This window comes from Leopardus geoffroyi, chromosome C3, assembly GCF_018350155.1.
Source record: "Leopardus geoffroyi isolate Oge1 chromosome C3, O.geoffroyi_Oge1_pat1.0, whole genome shotgun sequence".
NCBI lineage: Eukaryota > Metazoa > Chordata > Mammalia > Carnivora > Felidae > Leopardus > Leopardus geoffroyi.
In genome coordinates this window covers 77,440,963-77,461,218 of record NC_059338.1, presented here as the reverse complement: position 1 = coordinate 77,461,218, position 20,256 = coordinate 77,440,963, and the positions used below count along the sequence as shown (strand labels likewise).

At 42.3% G+C, this 20,256-nt stretch overlaps 1 protein-coding gene across 2 annotated transcripts in view; it reads left to right on the top strand.

Moving 5' to 3' along the window:
* The window catches only part of KHDRBS3 (KH RNA binding domain containing, signal transduction associated 3), a 183,113-nt gene that overhangs the window by 53,992 nt on the left and 108,865 nt on the right, over window positions 1-20,256 (top strand). For both annotated transcript variants that reach the window (XM_045453580.1, XM_045453581.1), the window contains exon 2: window positions 10,486-10,604. In XM_045453580.1, coding sequence (XP_045309536.1) covers window positions 10,486-10,604 — 119 coding nt within the window. The remainder of the gene's footprint in view (window positions 1-10,485; window positions 10,605-20,256) is intronic.

Genomic DNA, 20,256 nt, shown 5'->3' with positions numbered 1-20,256 from the left:
TGGATGTCTCCAAGCAGCTCCCTTTCTGTACGGTGAAGAGGAGAGCTACTTTGCTGCAGTGTTACAAGGATTAATTAAATATCTGGAGGACAGTAAATATATTCCCGCTGCCGATATTATCGTTATATTTTTGTTAAATTATCCATGATGGGTGGAATTAATGCCTTCCCTCCTCCCTCTTTATCAACCTTTCCTCCTTCCTGGAGGAATTTGACTTTCCTTTCTTTGTGTGTGTGTTTTAATCCTATGTGTTGTGCGTATATTTAAGGAGTGTCGTGCGTAAGTATTTGCTCTGTCTTTATAAAAGTTTATGTACGTCCATGCATTCTTTTTATTTTATTTTATTTTTTTTAAAGAACTTTATTTATTTTTGAGACAGAGACAGAGCATAAACGGGGGAGGGTCAGAGAGAGGGAGACACAGAATCTGAAACAGGCTCCAGGCTCCGAGCTGTCAGCACAGAGCCTGACGCGGGGCTCGAACTCACGGACCGCGAGATCATGACCTGAGCCGAAGTCGGCTGCTTAACCGACTGAGCCACCCAGGCGCCCCACGTCCACACATTCTTAATATGTAGAGTATCAACTGTGTCCCACCTCCTGGATGGTATATGTATGTGTATTTCTGATGGGTCTATTCATCCTTATTAGGTAGTGATATGCATCTCTGCCCTGTTATGCCATTTATTTCTGTTTATGGAAGATTGTTTGCAAGATTGCGAGCTGTGTGAATCAGTCTAGCCTGGGCAGGTTTTAGTGTATTCAACTCTTGTTTGAATCTAATAGGTATTCAGTTAGGTTTGGATTGCTTAAATAAAATAATTCCTTAGTGAAAACATTTGTCACGGTGGAGGTTAAAAAATTTGTTTTCAGACCAGCAGCCACAGTTAACGTTTTAGTAATCTGTCAGATAGAATTTACAGTGGCTTTGAACACCATTTATATATCTTTTAAGATCAATTTAAATCCTCCAGCTGGGAGGTTGTATTATTTTGAAATAGATTTCTAAATGTTGAGCATGTAGTTACTCTCCCATGTGGGGGCTTCTCATTACTACCGATCCAGGCAGAACCCTGTCCTCTGATCAGTTCATTCAGGGTCAAGGTGCTTGGAAGGGGGCATCTACTGACTGAACTTCAGTCCCCACTAGTACTTTATTGTGCAGGCTGATTGGTGCTATTGACCTATGACTTTTATGAACCTTTGAAATGAGTTTTTACTAAGTAGCTTTTAAACAACTAGTAAGATGGGGTTTGACATTAGAGAGACTTTGATGTTGATCCTTAACTACTTATTAACTAACTTTTGTCAAGCTTGTTAAGCATTTATTTATTTATTTATTTATTTATTTATTTATTTTAATGTTTACTTATTTTTGAGAGAGACAGAGACAGAATGAGAGTGGGTTGGGGCAGAGAGAGAGGGAGACACAGAATCTGAAGCAGGCTCCAGGCTCCGAGCTGTCAGCACAGAGCCTGACGCGGGGCTTGAACTCAAGAGCTGTGAGATCGTGACCTGAGCCAAAGCCAGATGCTCAACCGACTGAGCCACCTAGGCGCCCCAAGCTTGTTAAGCATTTGAATATTCAGGGTCTTCTGTAAAATGGACGTGATAGACCATAGATATGGCAGACTAGAGAGAGACTGTAAGTCACACACAGTGCCCTGTACTTGCTGAATCATTGTCACCAAAGTAATGATAATAATTAATTAGTACTGGTATAAGTGACCTCTAAAACAGCTTTCATTACTTTTCCAGTATTTTCTTGCATAGTATCATGTGTGGTGAGCTCACGTGGAAAGCATTGCATGTAGAGGAGGTGCCAGAAACTCTTTAAAGACTCCTTTGGTTTACCAAAGATCTAGAGCTGGAGCACTGCCTTTCGCCTTACCAGGTCTCTTTCCACCCTCTCTGCCCTGCTCTGTGCCCAGGAGGCTGATACAGTGGATGGATGATGGGAGGGTTGTCTGAGCAGACGCACCCACCCCCAGGTCAGTGCCTGCCCAGAAGGTTTCCAGCAGCAGATTGTTAGGAGGGAGAAGTGAGGTCAGAGTGCTTGTTGCCTTTAGCTTCCTCCCTGTTAGGTTACCACCTGCTTCCCTCTGTGACCCATCAGGCTGTCCTCACCCTCTAGTCTCTCTCTCTCTGCCTCTCTTTGCCCCTTTGTGCTTCATGTCTTAGGGCAATAACAGCTCCCTTCCTAACTAACCCCAGAATACTATGCCATTCTTTGTTGCTATTATTTTAGGTTCTCTGCACCTGTATGTATAGGCCTTTAGTTAAACCCTCTTCAGATTACTTAGTTTGAATGCCAGATGTTTCCCTTTGCAATCCTGTTTCTTGGGTCATTCACCCAGGAAAAGAACAGAGGCTCTAGGAAAAGGCACAGTTGCAGAGTCTCAGGGTTTCTAGCTGACAGTTTCTGACACTAGAAGAAATTCCGCACGGGCTCAGCATAGGGACGGATGGACTCATTCACACAGTCTTTCATAGACCTGTTTTGTAGAGAATGCATTTTTTCCTTTGTAGAAGCACGGAGTACTACAGGCTTGATCGGGTTGTTAGCTAGACAAAACGTTTTAATGACCTGTTGGTGGAATATATTGGGAAAGGGTCCCACATTCAGAATCCTGGGTTTGAGTCTCAGTAATGTTGCTTGCAAACTCGGTGACTTTCAGAAACATATTTTCAAAGTTGTCTCATGTGAAATGTGAATAACGCTCACCAATTCTGGAATAGTGTCAGGATCACGTGAGATAAAGCAGTGAAAAGACTGAGAGTCAGGCTGTAAGCATGTATGTTTGTAATGATGCGTCCTTTTCAGCGTCTTTTCTTACAGCGTGTACCTGGGGGCCTCGCCACATGGCCGGCACTATGAAAGGGACCAAAAGTGGGGGACTGACAGTCTACTGGAGAAGACAGACGTTGAGCGGGAGGTTAGAGCCATGGTGAACATCATGCCAGAACGCTGTGTTTTCTTGATGAACTAGAGTCGGAATTCAAGGACAGCATTTCTAGGAAGTAGAGTCCAAGTAGAGACACCAGAGAGAAGACACTGCAGGGCAAACAGCGTGTTTGCAGCGTGTTCCAGTCTTGGGAGAGCAAGTTCAGAAGCCTCCATGTGGCAGGGTGGGCATGGTGCTTTAGGATCTGTGGCCAGAGGCGGGTGTCATGGGATGAAGGATACAGAAGGGGACAGGAGCATGGGTATGTCCCTGTGTGTTTTCTCTGATTGGGTATTCAGTAGGCTTGACGCTTTCTCTAAATAGGAAGGCTTCGCCTTGCCTCTGATGGCTTTCTCAGCCCTCTGAGGTCCACATCAACTAAAAATAAACTGTCTGGTGCAGTCCCACATTTGTTCATCCCGACAGACTGTTTTATTATCTAGCTATGTTTTAGACTTTCTCTCTCTCTCCCTCTTTCCCTCTCCCCCACTCTCCCTCTCCCTCCCCCTCCCCCTGTCTCCCTCTCCCTCTCTGCCTCTCCCTCTCTCCCTCTCCCTCCCTGTATCACATCCATTTCATTTGGTCCTGAGCTGCCAGATCACCTTTCCCTAAGGATGTCTCCCTTCACGCCACTCCCAGCTAACAACTTTGAGTAGCTGCCTGTTGTTGCCGAACTGTTAGGATCTCAGTTTTGACCTTAAGAGCCTGGCCTGCCTTTTCATGCTTCTGTCCTCACTTCTTCTCTGTGTTGGTCCAAGAGAATGACCCCTTTTCTCACCCTGCACCTGTTCAGTCTTTCTGCAGGAACCCAGGACGTGGGGTCAGGAAATTGAGTTCATGCCTAAGCTTGTTCCCTAATGGGCTCTGTGATTGCAGGATCTTGTCATCATTACTGGCCTGAACTATTCCATTTTGTATCGTTAGAAGAGAAAGGGGAAAAATAGGTTATTCTGTTGTGGTAAACTCCATCTATCAACTGTACAGTCTGACTAATTGAATGGGTGAATGTGAACTGGTGTTACACAGGGTTACTTACCTTCACTGAGCAATTCATCATTTCTTTGTCTGACAAACTCCATTCCTTATCCTTTAGCACATATTTGTTCGCTTTTCGAGTGATCTTCCAAATTCCGCAGCTATTAGTCCCTTCTCTGTAGCACTGTGTACGTGATATTAAATTTGTCCGTTCCCGTGCCACACATTCTCTATACTCTGTTCCTAGCACCTCCTACAATTTCCTCAGTGTGTCAGAACTCAGTCAGGAGTTTTTGGGTAGATACCAGTCTTCATTGCCCACCCAAGTGAACCTCATTGCTTCTAAAATATTACTAGATTCTCAAAATAAAATGTTTTACATGTAATTTTCAGAAATATATCTGTTGCTTCAAGTGAGATAAGCAGCCCGGGTAAATTCCCCATTAGTTTCAGTAAAATAATTCTTGAATCAAGAACCTAAAGTGAATGGTCAAGAGAGAGTAAAACTCTGGATTACTAGCCAAGATGCAGAATACAAGCATGGCCATTTCTGTATACATTTTTGTTCTATTCTGTTAAAGTCTTTAAAATTTTTTAAACGTTTAAAAATTTAATTCTTTGTAAAATTGAATTGGTGAAAAAATCATTTTTCAAAAATTTTATTTTATTTTATTTATTTTTTTAATGTTTATTTATTTTTGAGACAGAGAGAGACAGAGCATGAACGGGGGAGGGGGCAGAGAGAGAGGGAGACACAGGATCGGAAGCAGGCTCCAGGCTCTGACCCATCAGCCCAGAGCCCGACGCGGGGCTCGAACTCACCGACCGCGAGATCGTACCTGAGCTGAAGTCGGACGCTTAACCGACTGAGCCACCCAGGCACCCCTCATTTTTCAAAAATTTTAAATAACGTAAAATATACAGTGAAAAGTATCCTGTTCCCTATTTACTGTCCAGTGCATTCTCTCATGTCCGCTAGGCTACCACTGTTGCTAGTTTCTTATGTATAAGTAGGGAGACATTTTCTGTGAATATGAACATATATTCTTAGACTGTTTGATCCCGTGTGTGTGTGTGTGTGTGTGTGTGTGTGTGTACGCACGTGTGCGCGCAACCACACTGAATAGTGTATCTGGTGGAGATCTTTTTCTGTTCTTGCTCTTGTAAAGTAGCTGTACGCTGTTTCATACTGTGGGTTTATCCTAGCTTCTGAAACCAGGCTTCTCCCATTGATACACAGTTAGATGATCATCAGTGCTTTGCTATTAGAGACAATGCCAAAATGGATAGCTTCGCACATAATATTTTACACTTATCTAAGTATATCTGTAGGGTGAATTCACAGAAATGGAGTTGCTCAGAAGAAGGAAAGTATCAATTTAGATGTGCTTGATTCTATGAGAGAATTTAAGCATTTTTTTAATGAAAATTTACAGTGCTCAACATTTTTAATGTTTTAAATAAATATTGAAAATGTAACTTATGTAAATCCAAAGATTATTTGGCTGTTTTTTAGAGGATTAGTAGATTTTACTATATTTGGTGCATTAAAATAGAAAGGTAAGTGGCCATTGCTTAGGAAGCTCTGTATTAGCCCAAGGCAAAAACACACAAAAAAAGAAATGAACAAATAAAAAAGACATTCTAACTGACACTAGATTTCTGGGGTGACAGAAATTTGATGTCAAGCATTTGAAAAGATAACATTTTAATCCCCAACATCATCGAAAACCTAATCACACATTTGCTTATTGTTTCTGAGCTGGGAGATGGCATTGGTACATCAAACTGTGTGGTAACAAATGTAATCTGGGGATTAGTGAAAGTCAAGTCCCCGATGCATTCCACCTCAGAAACCTGATTAGATTTTCTCTATGGTTGGTCTTCACTGGCTACAATTAACTAAAAGGTTATGTCCACCTTGGTGGTGTCAGCTATGTTCTCTTCCCTTCCCTAGAGAAGATCAGTGAGGTGGTCACTTGGGTTTTGGAAAATACAACTCCCAGTTAGGGACAGGCATAAATACCAGAAAGCTGTTCCATGATTTCATAGATCACGTACAATACCCCTGCCTTTTTTTTTTTTTTTTTGCATTGTTTATTAAATGTAATTTCATGATTTTTCATGAAAACATCAAACTACTTATTATAATCCTCAATCAACTGGAAAACCGAGACTTGTTGATTGAATGAATAGTGCCTAGAAAACACACACGCACACACACACACACACACACACACACACGCATGCGCGCACAATTTGAATTTGGTAGCTGCAGGGCTTTGGACAAGTATAGTGGCCGTGATTTAAGTGAGGTGTGTTTGACCCCAGGCACGGGATTTGGCTGCTTCTATTGCTGTGTGGTGTTTTAGTTCCACTACCTGGAGACCAGCATGCATGTGGTGTGGCATCAGGCTTCAACAATTTTCAGATAAGTCTTAAACAGTGAAATATTATATATTAACATAATTCAAAGCTTACTTAAGGTAGCAAGATATTTTAGCAACATAAGATTTTCAGAGTTGACTGTCTAGAGAAGGAAATTATGTAGCATATATTTTTTAAATTTTTATTTGCCTTTTCAAAGTCATAGGTGTATCTCAAATAATTTTTTTCTAATTTTTAACCTTTATGATTTTACGTGGTACTTAAATTGTTTCATATCATTGATGCAAGGAATGACATTTGAATGTTGATTATGGAATTATATATTATGCTTATAAGTTTTCACAAATCATAAAAATACAGTGTTATTTGAAAATAGGTAATTACGGGGCGCCTGGGTGGCTCAGCCGGTTAAACATCTGACTTCAGCTCGGGTCATGATCTTAGGGTTCGTTGAGTTTGAGCCCTGTGTCCGGCTCTGTGCTGACAGCGCGGAGTCCGCTTAAGATTCTGTGTTTCCCCATCTCTCCCTGCCCCTACCCCACTCATGCTCTGTCTCCCTCTCCCTCTTTATCTCCCTTTCAAAAATAAATATTTAAAAAAACAGGTAATTACACTTATACTAATGAACATTTATGTTCATTAAATGTTTTTTGTTTTCTTTCTACAAAGTTTCAGTATATCTAATTTTGTTGAATCTTTTATGCTAAAGGCATTTCCAATTATACCATAAATGCATAAGTAAAAATGTGGAATGAATTTTCTTCTAATTAAAGCTGAAGTCTTGAATTGTTATACTCGATGGAGCAGATAAAGTGTGACTTATTCTTTACTGAGGAAAACAAAACTAGGTTAGCTTATTTCCACCAGTAGTTCTAGTTTCCAAACCCCGTGTGCGTGTGCGTGCATATGTGTGTGCGTGTGTGTGCATATGGGCATATGCATATGTGTTTATTTGTGGAAAACTTCTGGAAGAGTATATAAAATTGTTATAATCGTTACTTCTGGAGTATTGGTATAGGAGAAACCTTTTCTTTTAAGTTTATATCCTGTTGCACCGTTTTAAATTTTTACCAATGTATATATTGTACTTTTAGAGAAGAAAGTCAAAAGTACTCTTAAAAGGTTTTCTCAACAGCAGTTAACAAGGATTATCTAAGTGCGTCTTTGCATTTCACGCCCGTCTATTTTCATGCACATTGTTCCCATACAGATTCTGTTTTGAGTCAGTTTCCAGGATCAAAACGTAGGATAACATAAGAAAGCAGACAAAATAATCCATTAGTTTATTTGGAGGCTTCGTATTAATCTTGATTCTTGGACGCCTTGGTCAGAAGCTGCAGAGCTGATGTCTTTTCCTTTCTCTCAGTCGTTCTTTTTGTCTTCAGGACTTTTCCTGCTTGCCCCCATCTTCCTCCCCACCACCTTATTAATCCCTGTCGTATGGGGTTTCCTGACACCAGTCAATTCTCCAGCACCAGCTGCGTGTCCAGCAATTCGATCCAATTCAGTGATGACACCAACTCCTGGAGGTAGGGCGGACCCTGCAGAATGAGGCCCACATCCCACAAGGCCACTCCACTTCAGAGGTCGGCTGCAGGTGGGGTGCCCGGGCCACCCACACTGCCGTCTGACGAGCCGCAAGTTTGGGGGTTCCGTGACCTGTCTTCAGGTCGGGTAATTCGCTAGAGTGAGTCACAGGATTCTCAAGAAAGCATTTTACTCACCGTTATGGTTTGTTCTAAAGGCTACAAGTCGGGAACAGCCAAACAGAAGGAGGGGATCCAGGGCAAGGTGTTGGGGGAAGCGCTTGGAGCTCCCATGCCCTCTGTAGGCACACCACCCTCCCAGCACGTGGTTGTGTTCACCAGCCCGGAAGCTCCCCAGATTCTGTTGTTGAGGGGGTTTTACAGTTTTCGTGATGCAGACACAGTTGATTAAATCATTGGTCATTGGTGATTGAACTCCATTTCTAGCTCCTCTTCTGCCCCCACAGGTGGGAGTGCTGAACGTGCCAGCTTGGCCCTTGCTTGTTTTTCCACATGGTTGGCTTTTCTGGCAAGCAGCCCCCTCTTCCTCCAAGAGTCATCTCGTTAGCATAAAGGCAGGTATGGCTGAAAGGGGCTTGTTAGGAATGATAAAATGCACTCCTATCACTCAGGAAGTTTGTAGGGTTTTAGGAGGTCTGTGCCAGGAACTTGGGGCAAAGGGCAGATATATATATTTTTCATTGCGTCCCACATATATACTGACTTTCTACCATGCATTGTTAAGGAACAATTTATTCTGACACTTGTTAAAATGGTGAGGAGGACCTTATTCAGAACTGTCGTGATAGGTGTCAAGACTGTCACCGTGGAGGCGAGAGATCAGGTCTAGCTCTGAATACAAGTAAGACAGCTGGGGGGTTAGTGCTAATGAACGGAACGAAGGGGTAGGTGGATGGACAATTACCGCGAGGAGGCGTCCCTGCCACCTGGCTCCTCAGTGGTGACGGCAGCCTCCAGATGTAAGCAGATCCTCCTTTTCTCCTGAGGTGCCATGAAAATCGTATTTTCTGTCTCAAATGACAGAAAACGTGGTGGGCGAGCCTGCAGTGGCACACTGTCTTTCTAGTTAGACAAACCTGGAGAGAAATCCTACCTTTATCGTTTATTATTAGTAAAGTAACCTTTCTGAGCTTCCTGTTTGCCTGAGGATTGAATCATGTCTTGACTGTGGCCTATTTTAAATACTGGTATTCCTAGCCCCGCAAGCAAAACGAACGAAGGTGTGTGCCCTTTGTACAACCAACGCCGTCTTTGGACCTTCTCCGTACTGGGTAGGTTGTGCCCAGCCTGTGGGGGGAACAGTGCGCGTACCCACTCAGCCAGTGCTCGTTCAAGCACCTGTTGGTGTTCTTCTTAAGCAGCCAAACGCTACAGGCAGCAATGAGCGGAAACTGCATACTGATATTTTCCAAGATCTGGAAGGTACGCAGAGTGTGTGCTTTGTGGTAGACATTCGTTGAAGGAAGAAACAGACTTTTATGTAAAATTTATGTTCCAGTGGGAGAATGTCTTGGTCCACTTGGGATGTATAGCAGAATACCGTAGGCTGGGGAGCGTGGACACAGCACAAGTTTCTTTCTCACAGTTCTAGAAGCTGGAAGTCCAAGATCAACATGCCTGCAGGTTCAGTGTCATGTGAGGGCTCACTTCCTGATTCATAGATGGCAGTTTTCTTGCCGTGTCCTCATGTGGCGGTGGGGGTGAAAGAGGTGTGGGGGCTCTTTTTTACATGGCACTAATCCTTTTCATGAGGGCGCCACCCTCCTGATTTGATCACTTCCCTAGAGCCCCATCTCCTAAGACCATCACATCCGGGGTGAGGATTGCAACATATGAATGGGGGGCACAAACATCGTCTGTAACAGAGATACAGTATGGAGGAACCACATTTTCTTGTCATCTAGGAGTTACAGTAGAGTTGTATGTAAAGTGTTTTGTGAGTATCGAGGTGGAAGTGACTGGTTCTTCCCCTCCTGCCCCATTGGTGAAAGGGATAGTCACACATAAAAAATAGTGTTTGATGTGGCTGAATCTTGAAGGAGATGTATGAAATTGAAATAATAACATTATAGGTAGAGAAAGGAACATTAGGGAAGACCTGAGTGTATAGTTGATCCGTGTCACTTATGAGGAGGGTAGATTTGGTTGGGGACGTCAACTGACAGAAGCTGTCTAGGGCTTTTAATGCCATCTGAAAGAATCAGTTCCTGCTGGTGTGAGCCTTGGAGAGCCAGGAGGAGCTGATAAATAGGGAGTCATATCCTTGTAACACTGAACGGAGAATACTCTCTGGCTTTTCTTAGCTATTTGAGCAGCCTCTGTCTAGGATTCCAGAAGGCCCCAAGAAATTTCATTTTGTTTGTGTCTGTTTTATAACTGGTTCCTTTTGCTTCCTTCATTAGCATGGGCTGTTGAGATTGGACTTGTCAGAGCCATGGTTTATGCCTTTTTCCTGCTGTACTGGTGAGGAACGATTGGTAAAATGGGGAACGTGTCGTCACTTGAAAAACTCATATTGATCTGATGGTCCGTATTTCTGTCTTTGATTTCATGCCGCAGTAGAGCTAGTGAGAACTCCCAACCTCTGGGGTTTAAGTCACATACTTCACGGTTATCTTTTCTTCTCCACAGAAATAGAAAAGTTTCAGAAAGGAGAAGGCAAGGACGAAGAAAAGTACATCGATGTGGTGATTAATAAGAACATGAAGCTGGGACAGAAAGTGTTAATTCCTGTAAAGCAGTTCCCTAAGGTAAGACAGTGAGGTCTGCAGGTGTGGTATGCCTAATCCCAAGGGAGCGGGTGTTTAATTTGTATTGTTTGATATTTTCTTGAGGTGTCTTCCCTTAGCATAGCCCTCCTTCACCTCACACCAGCACAGAGGTACTTGTAAAATTAATGAGAAACTTATTTAGTGATATTATCTTTTCTGTTTGACTTTAGTGTGAGTTAAGGAGCCCTAAGGCGTGTTTCTGAGTCATACTAGTGATGTGACTTTGGATGACCTACAGAACTAATTTTTCGACTTTAGCTTCTTCATTTGTAAGAGGCTGGATTGCTAAGAATTAAATAAGATTATCCATAGTAAATGCTTAGCATAGGGTTTAAACACATAAATGTTCAAAATATTATCTACTCTACTCTGTTCTAGAAAAGTATTCTATTTTTCGTGTATTGCAAATGTTGTGTTATTCAGCATGATTATGATAGGTGCTTTAAAGTCTCTCTTTGATTCTGAAATCTTGATCATTTTAGATTGGGCATGACTTGATAACGTTGATACTCTTTTCATCCTGTTTTTCTTTCTTTTGAGAGTTCATGTACTACATGATTTATGCCTACTGTTTGTATACATCAGTAGTTCATTTCTTTTGATTGCCGAATAGTAGTCCTGTTACTTGAATATGCCACAATTTACTTATTCGTTGCAAATGAATTATAGATTAAATTGCTGTGAACATTTTCATACAGGTTTTCACACATTTTGTGACGATATGTTTTTATTTCAAGGAAATACTTAAGATTTAAATTACTATGCACTTAATTTTACAAGAAATTGCCATACTTTTCCCCAAAGTGATTGTACCTTGTTACATTTCCAGGAACAGTGCCAGCCAGGTGTGGTGGCTCTGTGTCGTCATCAGTATCTGATGTTCTCAATCTGTTGAATTTTAACCATCCTCATTGTATATTGGTATTTTCTTGTGGTGTTAATATGCATTTCCCTGATGATTAATGATGATGTGTGCATTTCACGTACCTACTGGCCATTCATGTATCTTTTTGTTTTCTTCATGTTTATTTATTTTGAGAGAGAGAACGTGTGAGCAGGGGAGGGGCAGAGAGAGAGGGAGAGAGAGAATCTCAAGCAGGCTCCCTCCCCGCTGTCAGTGCAGAGCCTGTGTGGGGCCTGATCCCACGAACCGTAAGATCATGACCTGAGCTGAGATCAAGAGTGGGACACTTAATTGACTGAGCCACCCTGGCACCCCCACGCATCTTCCGTTTTGAAGTGTCTTTTTGAGTCCTTTGCCTGTTTGTAAATGGGATGCATGTGTTCTCATCATTGAGTTGTAGGAGCTTTCTTGTATGTCCTGGATATAAGCCTTTTGTTAGACATGTTTTGTGAGTATTTGGCTCAGTCTGTGGCTTTCCTGTTATAGTCTTCCTAGTGTCTTGTGAGCAGCAGAAGTTATTAATTTGATGATGTCTAGTATATCAGGTTTTTTCTTTTCTTTTATGATTATTACCTTCTGTGAACTAACAAATTGGCGACCTCAAAGGAATGTTAGCGTTGTCTTGAAGCTATAAATCTCGTCTCCTGTGTTTCCTCTAAAAGCTTTACCATTATATTGGGGCGCCTGGGTGGCGCAGTCGGTTAAGCGTCCGACTTCAGCCAGGTCACGATCTCACGGTCCGTGAGTTCGAGCCCCGCGTCGGGCTCTGGGCTGATGGCTCAGAGCCTGGAGCCTGTTTCCGATTCTGTGTCTCCCTCTCTCTGCCCCTCCCCCGTTCATGTTCTGTCTCTCTCTGTCCCAAAAATAAATAAACGTTGAAAAAAAAAAATTAAAAAATAAATAAATAAATAAAATAAAAGCTTTACCATTATAGCTTTTAGTTTTAGGTCTGTGGTACATCGGAAATTATGTGTATGTTGTGATACTAAAAGGTCAGAAGTTCTCTCCATATGGATATCTGGCTTTCCAGTACCGTTGTTTGAGAGATGCTTTCCTCCCACTGACTGTGTTGGGACCTTTGATGAAAATCATAGGACTATGTAAGCGAGAGTCCTTTGTGTGCAGTGTCTTTTTCACGTCGATCATCTGTTCATGGATCCTTACACCACTTCCATACTGTCTCCGTCACTGTAGCTTTTTGTAATAAGACGCGAAGTTAAGTGATGTGGCCTGTTCAACTTCGTCCTTCTTTTTTCAGGATAGCTCAGATAGAGGTCCTTTGCAATTCCACGTAAGGTTAAGAATTATTTCATTAATTTTCACAAAAGACTCTGCTGGGTTAATGATTGCAGCTGCACGGTATCTGTGGATTAATTTATGGAGATATGACATGTTAGCAACATTGAATCTTCTCTTCCTTGAGATGGTATATCTTTCCATTTGTAGATTTTTAATTTCTATCAGCAGCATTTTGTACCTTTCAAGATAAAGGTCTTACTTGTTTTTTAATTTATTCTTAAATATTTTATGTTTTTTGATACTATTGTAAAATGAATATTTTAAAATTTTGTTTTCTAATTTTTAACCTTCTAGTATAAAACTTTGTAAGTTGACCTTGTATTCTGCTACCTTGCTGAATTCACTTGTTTTAGTGAGTTGTTTCACAGATTCCTTAGGATATGCTGTGTGTGTAATCTTATCACCTACATAAAGTTTCCTTCCTTCCTTCCTTCCTTCCTTCCTTCCTTCCTTCCTTCCTTCCTTCCTTCCAGTTTTTACGCTTGTTATTTATTTAGCTTGCTTTATTGTATTGGCTAGTATCTCTGTCTAATGCTTGAGTACAAGTAGTGTGATTAGACCTTCTTCCCTTTTTCCCAAAGTAGAAAGCATTAAGAGTGGTAACAGCCATGAGTTTTTGTAGATGCCTTTTGTTAGGTCGAGGGAGTCCCCTTCTAGCTAGTTTTGCTGAGAGATTTGATCCTGAGTAGGTGATGAATTCTGTTAAATGCCTTTTCTATGTCTATTGAAATGAACACAGAATGTTATTCCATTACACTGTTAATGTAGTGAATCTTACTGATTGATCGTCTAAATTAAACCACCTTTACATTCCTGAGTTAAACCCTACTTATTATTATCCCTTTTATATATTGTTGGATTCAAGTGCATCTGTGTTCATGAGCAATACTGGCCTATATATATTTTTTTCACATATAACATCTTTATCAGATTTTGATCTTAGTGTTATGCCAGATTGATAAAGTGAGAAGTACTCCTTTCTTTTTCTTTTTCTGTTTCTTTTTGTTCTTTTCCTTTCTTTTCATTTTTCTCCCTTCCCTTCCCTTCCTTCCCTTCCTTCCTTTCCTTCCCCTTTCCTGCCCTCCCCTCCCCTCCCCTCCCCTCCCCTCCCCTCCCCTCCCCTCCCCTCCTCTCCTCTCCTCTCCTCTCCTCTCCCTACTCCCAAAGAATATAAGTTTGGTGCTATTTTGTCCTCATTATTTGATAGAATTCAGCAGTGAAACTATATGGGCCTGAAGTTTGATGGTGAATTCAGGGTCTTTAATTTTTTTTTTTTTTAATGTTTATATATTTTTGAGAGAGAAACAGTGTGAGCAGGGGAGTGGCAGAGAGAGAGGGAGACACAGAATCTGAGGCAGGCTCCAGGCTCTGAGCTGTCAGCACAGAGCCCAATGCGGAGCTCAAACCCACAAACCGTTAGATCATGACCTGAGCTCAAGTCAGCCACCTAGGCACCCCATAATTCAGTTCATAGTTAATTATGACATTAATGAGAATTTTTTAATCTTTTGTGATCTTTCTCTTCCCCCCCCCAAAGGGATTTGTCCATTTCATCATAATATTTCAGCTATAATTTTTTTTAAATGCTTTTTTTATGACCCTTTCTCTCCCCACCTTTGGAGAGCAGTTACATATGTATTCAACCTTTTGATATTCTCAAAATGGTTCCTGTGGCGTTTTCCTCTTTTAATATAGTTTCCCCCATCCAATCCCCCACTCTTCAGATTGGATTATTTACTGCCTTATCTTAAACTCATGGATTATCTCCTATGTTATCTTTATTTTTCTGGTAAGCCCATGAGATAAATTTTTTATATCAAGTATTGTAATGATCTGTTTCAGAATTTATTATTTGATTCATATATAAATGTGTGTGTAAAAAAAATTTCTCTGCTGGGATTTTCTGCTTTTTATTTGTTAGAGGTGTTAACGTTATTTTGTGTTATTGAGCACAGTTAACATAGGTGCTTTAAAGTCTCCAGTTCTAAAATCTTAGTCATCTTGTATTTGACCTGAATTGATAAGCTTTTATCTTGATAATGAGTCATATTGTTACAACTTTTTGCATGTGAGTGACTTTGGATTGTATCCTGGGTGTTTTGAGTGTTATCTTGTCAAAACACTGGATTCTATTCTGTTTCTTGAGGAATGTTGGTAATTTTGGATCCAAGACCGCAGACTTGTTGGGTGGCATACAGATCTCAGTTCTGTTCTTTCCTTAGTTTGACTTTTGTGTTTGTTTTTGGCATACATGGTCCTGGGGTTACCAGAGATTTGGGTGCATTTTTGTACAAACTTGGAGGCTCCTCATCTCCGGCTGTCTTTCCTCATATCCCTCCCTCACATTTCCTCACTGTGCTTGCCTCAGACTCTGCCACTCAGGCTAAAAACTCTAACATCAGTAAATGTGCCCAGGCTGTTCCCTTCTTCGGAGCTTTGACTCCCTTTCAGAATCCCCTTGTTTTGGTCATTCTCCAGAGGCGTCAGATAATTGGTTTTTGTACTTTGTTTACAGTTGAAGAATTTATAGTTAACTAATATTATATATTATATTATATTATATTATATTATATTATATTATATTATATATTATATATACTATACATTTATATATATCATATATATTATGTATATATATGACATATGTAACTACAGTATAGATGGTCAGCCTGTTAGGAACCTACACAGCCATACCTGCAGGACTGAGGATGTACATTTTTGGTAAAGAGAAATCTACGCTGCGGACATTTCATAGGCAGACTCATTACTAAACAAAACATGGCTCATGGAAGCCTTTATAAATTGATCATTGTGCTCAATACCCGAGGTGCTCAATACGCAGTAGATAGAACGATGAGCAGACTCTCCCTTTCTTTCTTTATTTTTTTTTTTTTTCAACGTCTATTTATTTTTGGGACAGAGAGAGACAGAGCATGAACGGGGGAGGGGCAAAGAGAGAGGGAGACACAGAATCGGAAACAGGCTCCAGGCTCTGAGCCATCAGCCCAGAGCCCGACGCGGGGCTCGAACTCACGGACCGCGAGATCGTGACCTGGCTGAAGTCGGACGCTTAACCGACTGCGCCACCCAGGCGCCCCTCCCTTTCTTTAAATAGTTCATAGCCCAGTAGATGATTAATCTGGAATTAATACTTTGCTGTACACGAGCGAATTGAATAAAAGTATATGAAATAAGATCTCGCTGTCAGCTTGGATGAGAGTGGGGGAAGACAAATGAGGATTTCTGCATGTGATGCAGAGCAGAGACTGTTTCGAGTACTTCCGCTATCGGACTTGGCTGCTTAGCAGCCCGCCGCTTTCAGAGTGCCGAGGGAGGAGATTTCTGCTTAGCATAGCTGAGCACAGGAGTTTCAAGCCAGGCCTCCGTTTACGGCTAGTGTGGCACTTGCACCAGCTCTAAGAAAAGGCTTTCTCGCTGGTGTCAGCAAGTAGACTGGGCTGGAGGAGGCCGGCCGTCTGGCCTTCTGGGGGCAGCCCAGCTTGACGCGCGGCCCCAGTGACCGAACACCTTCAGCCTCCGGGTAGGATGGAAGTGCTACTTGTGAAACTGCATGTAATCAAAGGATTTCCATCAGCTGAACATTTTCTCTTAATGAACCACTTCTGCTCCTGCTTCACTGGACAGCCCTGAACGCGAGTCTTTGGCACTCAGAGCCAAAGCACCTTCACTCTTGCGTCATATGGCAGAGCTTGTGCAGTATGAAACTCAGAGTAAACAGTGTTTTATGTTTTTTTGGTTTTTTGTTTTTTTTAAGACTTAAAGCTGTAGAAACTGTTGTCCAGGGTCTTTCGGTGGATAAACCCTTACCCTTGGTGCTGAGCAGCGACCAGAGGCGGTGTGAGTGCCAAATCACCATCGGAACAGGGTGCCCTGCCTTTAAGAACCGACAGACGCTTTGCGTTTTAGATTTACGTTCCTTTGTTGTTGTTGTTATTCTGTTTCATTCATCGTTCGGTCCGTGCGTCCATTCACATATCTAATATTTATCGAGGGTCTTCTGTGAGCCAGTTACTGTACCGGGAAAACAGAAGTGACTAAGACACGTTTCTTTGTCATGGGGCCTTCTGTTTGGCGGGGAGCGCAGTCGCACAGCTCAACGTTTGTAACGCAGCGTGCGAGGTTCAGTGTTGGGGTGCCCCGGGAGGGTCATGTTGACACCCTCAGAGAAGCCTTCCCTAAGGTGGCCTCTCTTGGGGGGGGGGGGGGGTGGCTGGCCGAGCTGGCTAGAATCAGAAGCAAGACGGGCCGAGGTAGAGGGGTGGCCGTGACCAGGAAACACAGGGCGGAGGGCAGTTGCAAAACCGGAAGCCGCTTTATTTGGCTCAACAGGTTACTTTCAGGAAGAGGTGCGGATCTTCCGGAAGATTTAGCGATAAAGTGAGAGGAGAGCGGAGCGTGGGGTGGGGTGGGCCCGTGAGGGCTGCAGAGCTCGAACAGGAAGTGACGAGATGAGGTGGGCTCCTTTGAGCAGAGGGCGTGGCGCGGGCAGAGTGGTGCTGGGGTGGAAGAACCACTTGGAGAATGAGCCGCGAGCTGAGATGAAATCCACCTCCGTGTGGCACGACACACGCATACACGCCCTCCTGCTGTGGTAAGCGGTCTGTGACCGTGTTGAGTGAAAAAAAAAAAAAAAAAAAAAAAAAAGAGCGACCTAGAAAGCTGACGGTAACCCGTTTGGACAATTATTTGGAAAAAAACAACGACTTGACTCAACAGCAGTTGTTCTCCAGAGGCTAGGATATGTGTGTTTTCTGCTTTACGTGTTTCCGTATTTTAATGGTCAGCGATTTGGTGCAGCTTTTATAATTGGGATAAAAAATACTTCCATTTGGGGGAAGAAATGGCCCTGAGACTGTCAGTCTGGAGGATACCTTTGCCCTATGATTAAGATTTAGTGAACCAAGTTCGATTCTGTCCGTTTCAGTTACACGTTTAAGACAGGTTTATTAATTTGCTGAATTTGGTAGCTGTGGTTTCACCCCGAAGCATTCTAATGCATACGTTCTGTTTTCAGGCAACATTATATTAATCAACATGGTTGGTTACATTGAATGTTTTCCTAATTACGTGCCTATTTTAAATTCGATACATTTGCTCTTTCACAGAAGCTCTTAGGTTATGGATCTTTGAGAGAGAGAAGAGAGAAGTAACTTCTAGAAACATGTTCCCTCCTGGAGTTTGAATTAAAGCGCAGGGAAACTCTCTTGTTTGAAACTGGTTTGCATTTTTCCCTCATAGCATGTTACAGACAAGAAAAAATCCATAAATTTTCTGTTCCGTAGAAGTCTCCATGGGTTTAAAAATTTCTCACAGTAGTGAGTATTTTGACAGTCGTATTGGTATGTTAAAACTTGCCTTTTCTGTGACTCCTAATTGATTTTCAGAGGCATGTATGATATTTTTTTCCAGAGGATTTATGTGAAAATAATGTCTGTTTTTGGTGTCCAGTTGCTAGTTTACCTGTAGAAATAAAGTGGTAATGTACTTGTACATTAGTTCTCGCTGTATAAGTGCCGTTGCCAAAATTAACATGGCTGGCTAGTGGGAGATTTTGAAACTTGTTGACATGAAGGAAGCCCGATACTGAAACAAATTGCTCAAAGACACGTATTTGTGATAAGTCGCTGCTATTGTCCCTCCCGGTAGGCGTTAACATTCGGGACCCCATGAGAAAGTAGGAAGGCGACTCTGGACTCCAGAACCTCAGGGAACACACTGGCCCATCAGGCCATTGTTTGACCGCACACTGCCTTCTCCGCCAAACTTCTCCTGCCACCTTAACAGCCCACACCTCACAGGGAGCCGAGGGCTGTGTGGTCGTAAGTAGAGAGGGAGGGATGCACCTGTAGAGGCTACTTTCCTTCTTTCCCAGAGGTCCCGGCCAGGCCCTGGGGATCTTGTGACACGTGCTGGTGTCATGACAATTAGTTACTTAAATTGGTATTTGCAAATAAGATAGCATTCAGAAACCATTATGAGGGAATTTCAAATCTGATGTAGTAACTTTTCCCTTACTCTCTTTGAAGTTCTTGTTTATTGACCTGGAAAGCAGCCCTTGAACTTAGATTTAGATTCGCTGAGTGGACTCCAAAAACAGCCAGGCACAAATTGAAGGGTTCTTGAAAGAATTGACTCATGTTGTTTTGGGGGGGTTATTATTATTACTACAACTGTTTTGTTGAGCCAGATAAATAATCATAAAATGTGGTTATATGTAGGTCCCCAAAATTGCATTGCAGTGAAAGACTGGAAGTGCTACCATGTGTGTACTTTGGTCACAACACAGCATATTTAGAAATCAGAGTCTGTGATAAGTATTGTTACGTGCGAATCTTGGATCCTGCCACCACTTACTTTCTGAGGAGCGATAGATAGGTCTGTGTGTTGCTGAGCCAAAAGGTAAAATCCTTTCTAGCGCTTGGCAGGGTGTTACTACTGAGTTACAGGTCTTAAATAATAGTATTGTACTGACTCTTGGCTCTGGGCCCCACCAAGTCGGATCGACTGAAAATCCCTGGACTGTGGTGGCATTAGATACAGGAAATGTGAACAAGCATAGGCCCTCACTTCGAGGATTCCCTGCCCAGGGGGGTAAAATGGCAGAAATTCATACCACGGACCAAACAATGAAATTTTATCTTATCACGGCAAGTAATTGACACATAATCACATGAAACAAGGGACACATTGATACTGAGAAGCCATTAGGGAGAGGTAAGAACTCGGGTTTAGGAGCCGGTCCCTCTTGTGTTATGCCATATAGTAAGTCATATTCTAGCTTTCTGACATCTGATGTGTCCCCTCTGTGTCTCTCTCTTTCCCTCCCTCTCTTCCCCCCTGCCCATCAGACCAGGCACCTCCTGGACACCTCCACTTGGATATCCCACATCCTGCTTAGATTTGGTGGGCCCTTAAATGACCTTCTTTCCTCCCCTTCTTGGCAAACGTAGACCTTTTCCTGTGTTCCTTATTTCGCTGAATGACAGACGTGTACCTAAGTGCCCGCGCCTGAAATGAGTGTGTGCTTTTTGTCTACTGGCTCCTCCTTCATTTACCTCCTTCCCCTTCACTCTTGAGATACCGTGACTTACACATTTATTATTTCTACTTCCTCAGTTCATTACCATCCGTCTCTATGTCTGCATTCCGTTACCACTCCTTAACTGTCTTCCCTAACCCATCTTCTGTAACAGGTTCTCGTCCAGATTGGTTTCTTGCCTGCAGTTTCACACCCTCCGTTTCATTCCCCACCCTGGCAGCCAGACCGGTGTGGTCTCGGAGTTTCTCGCTAATAACTTCAAACTCATTAATATACCAGATAGTTTGCTTCTTGTATTTGTTTTGTCATCTACTCACCCAAAGACTATAATTCAGCCCGAGCCAATAGAGTAGGAGGTGTGTAGATTA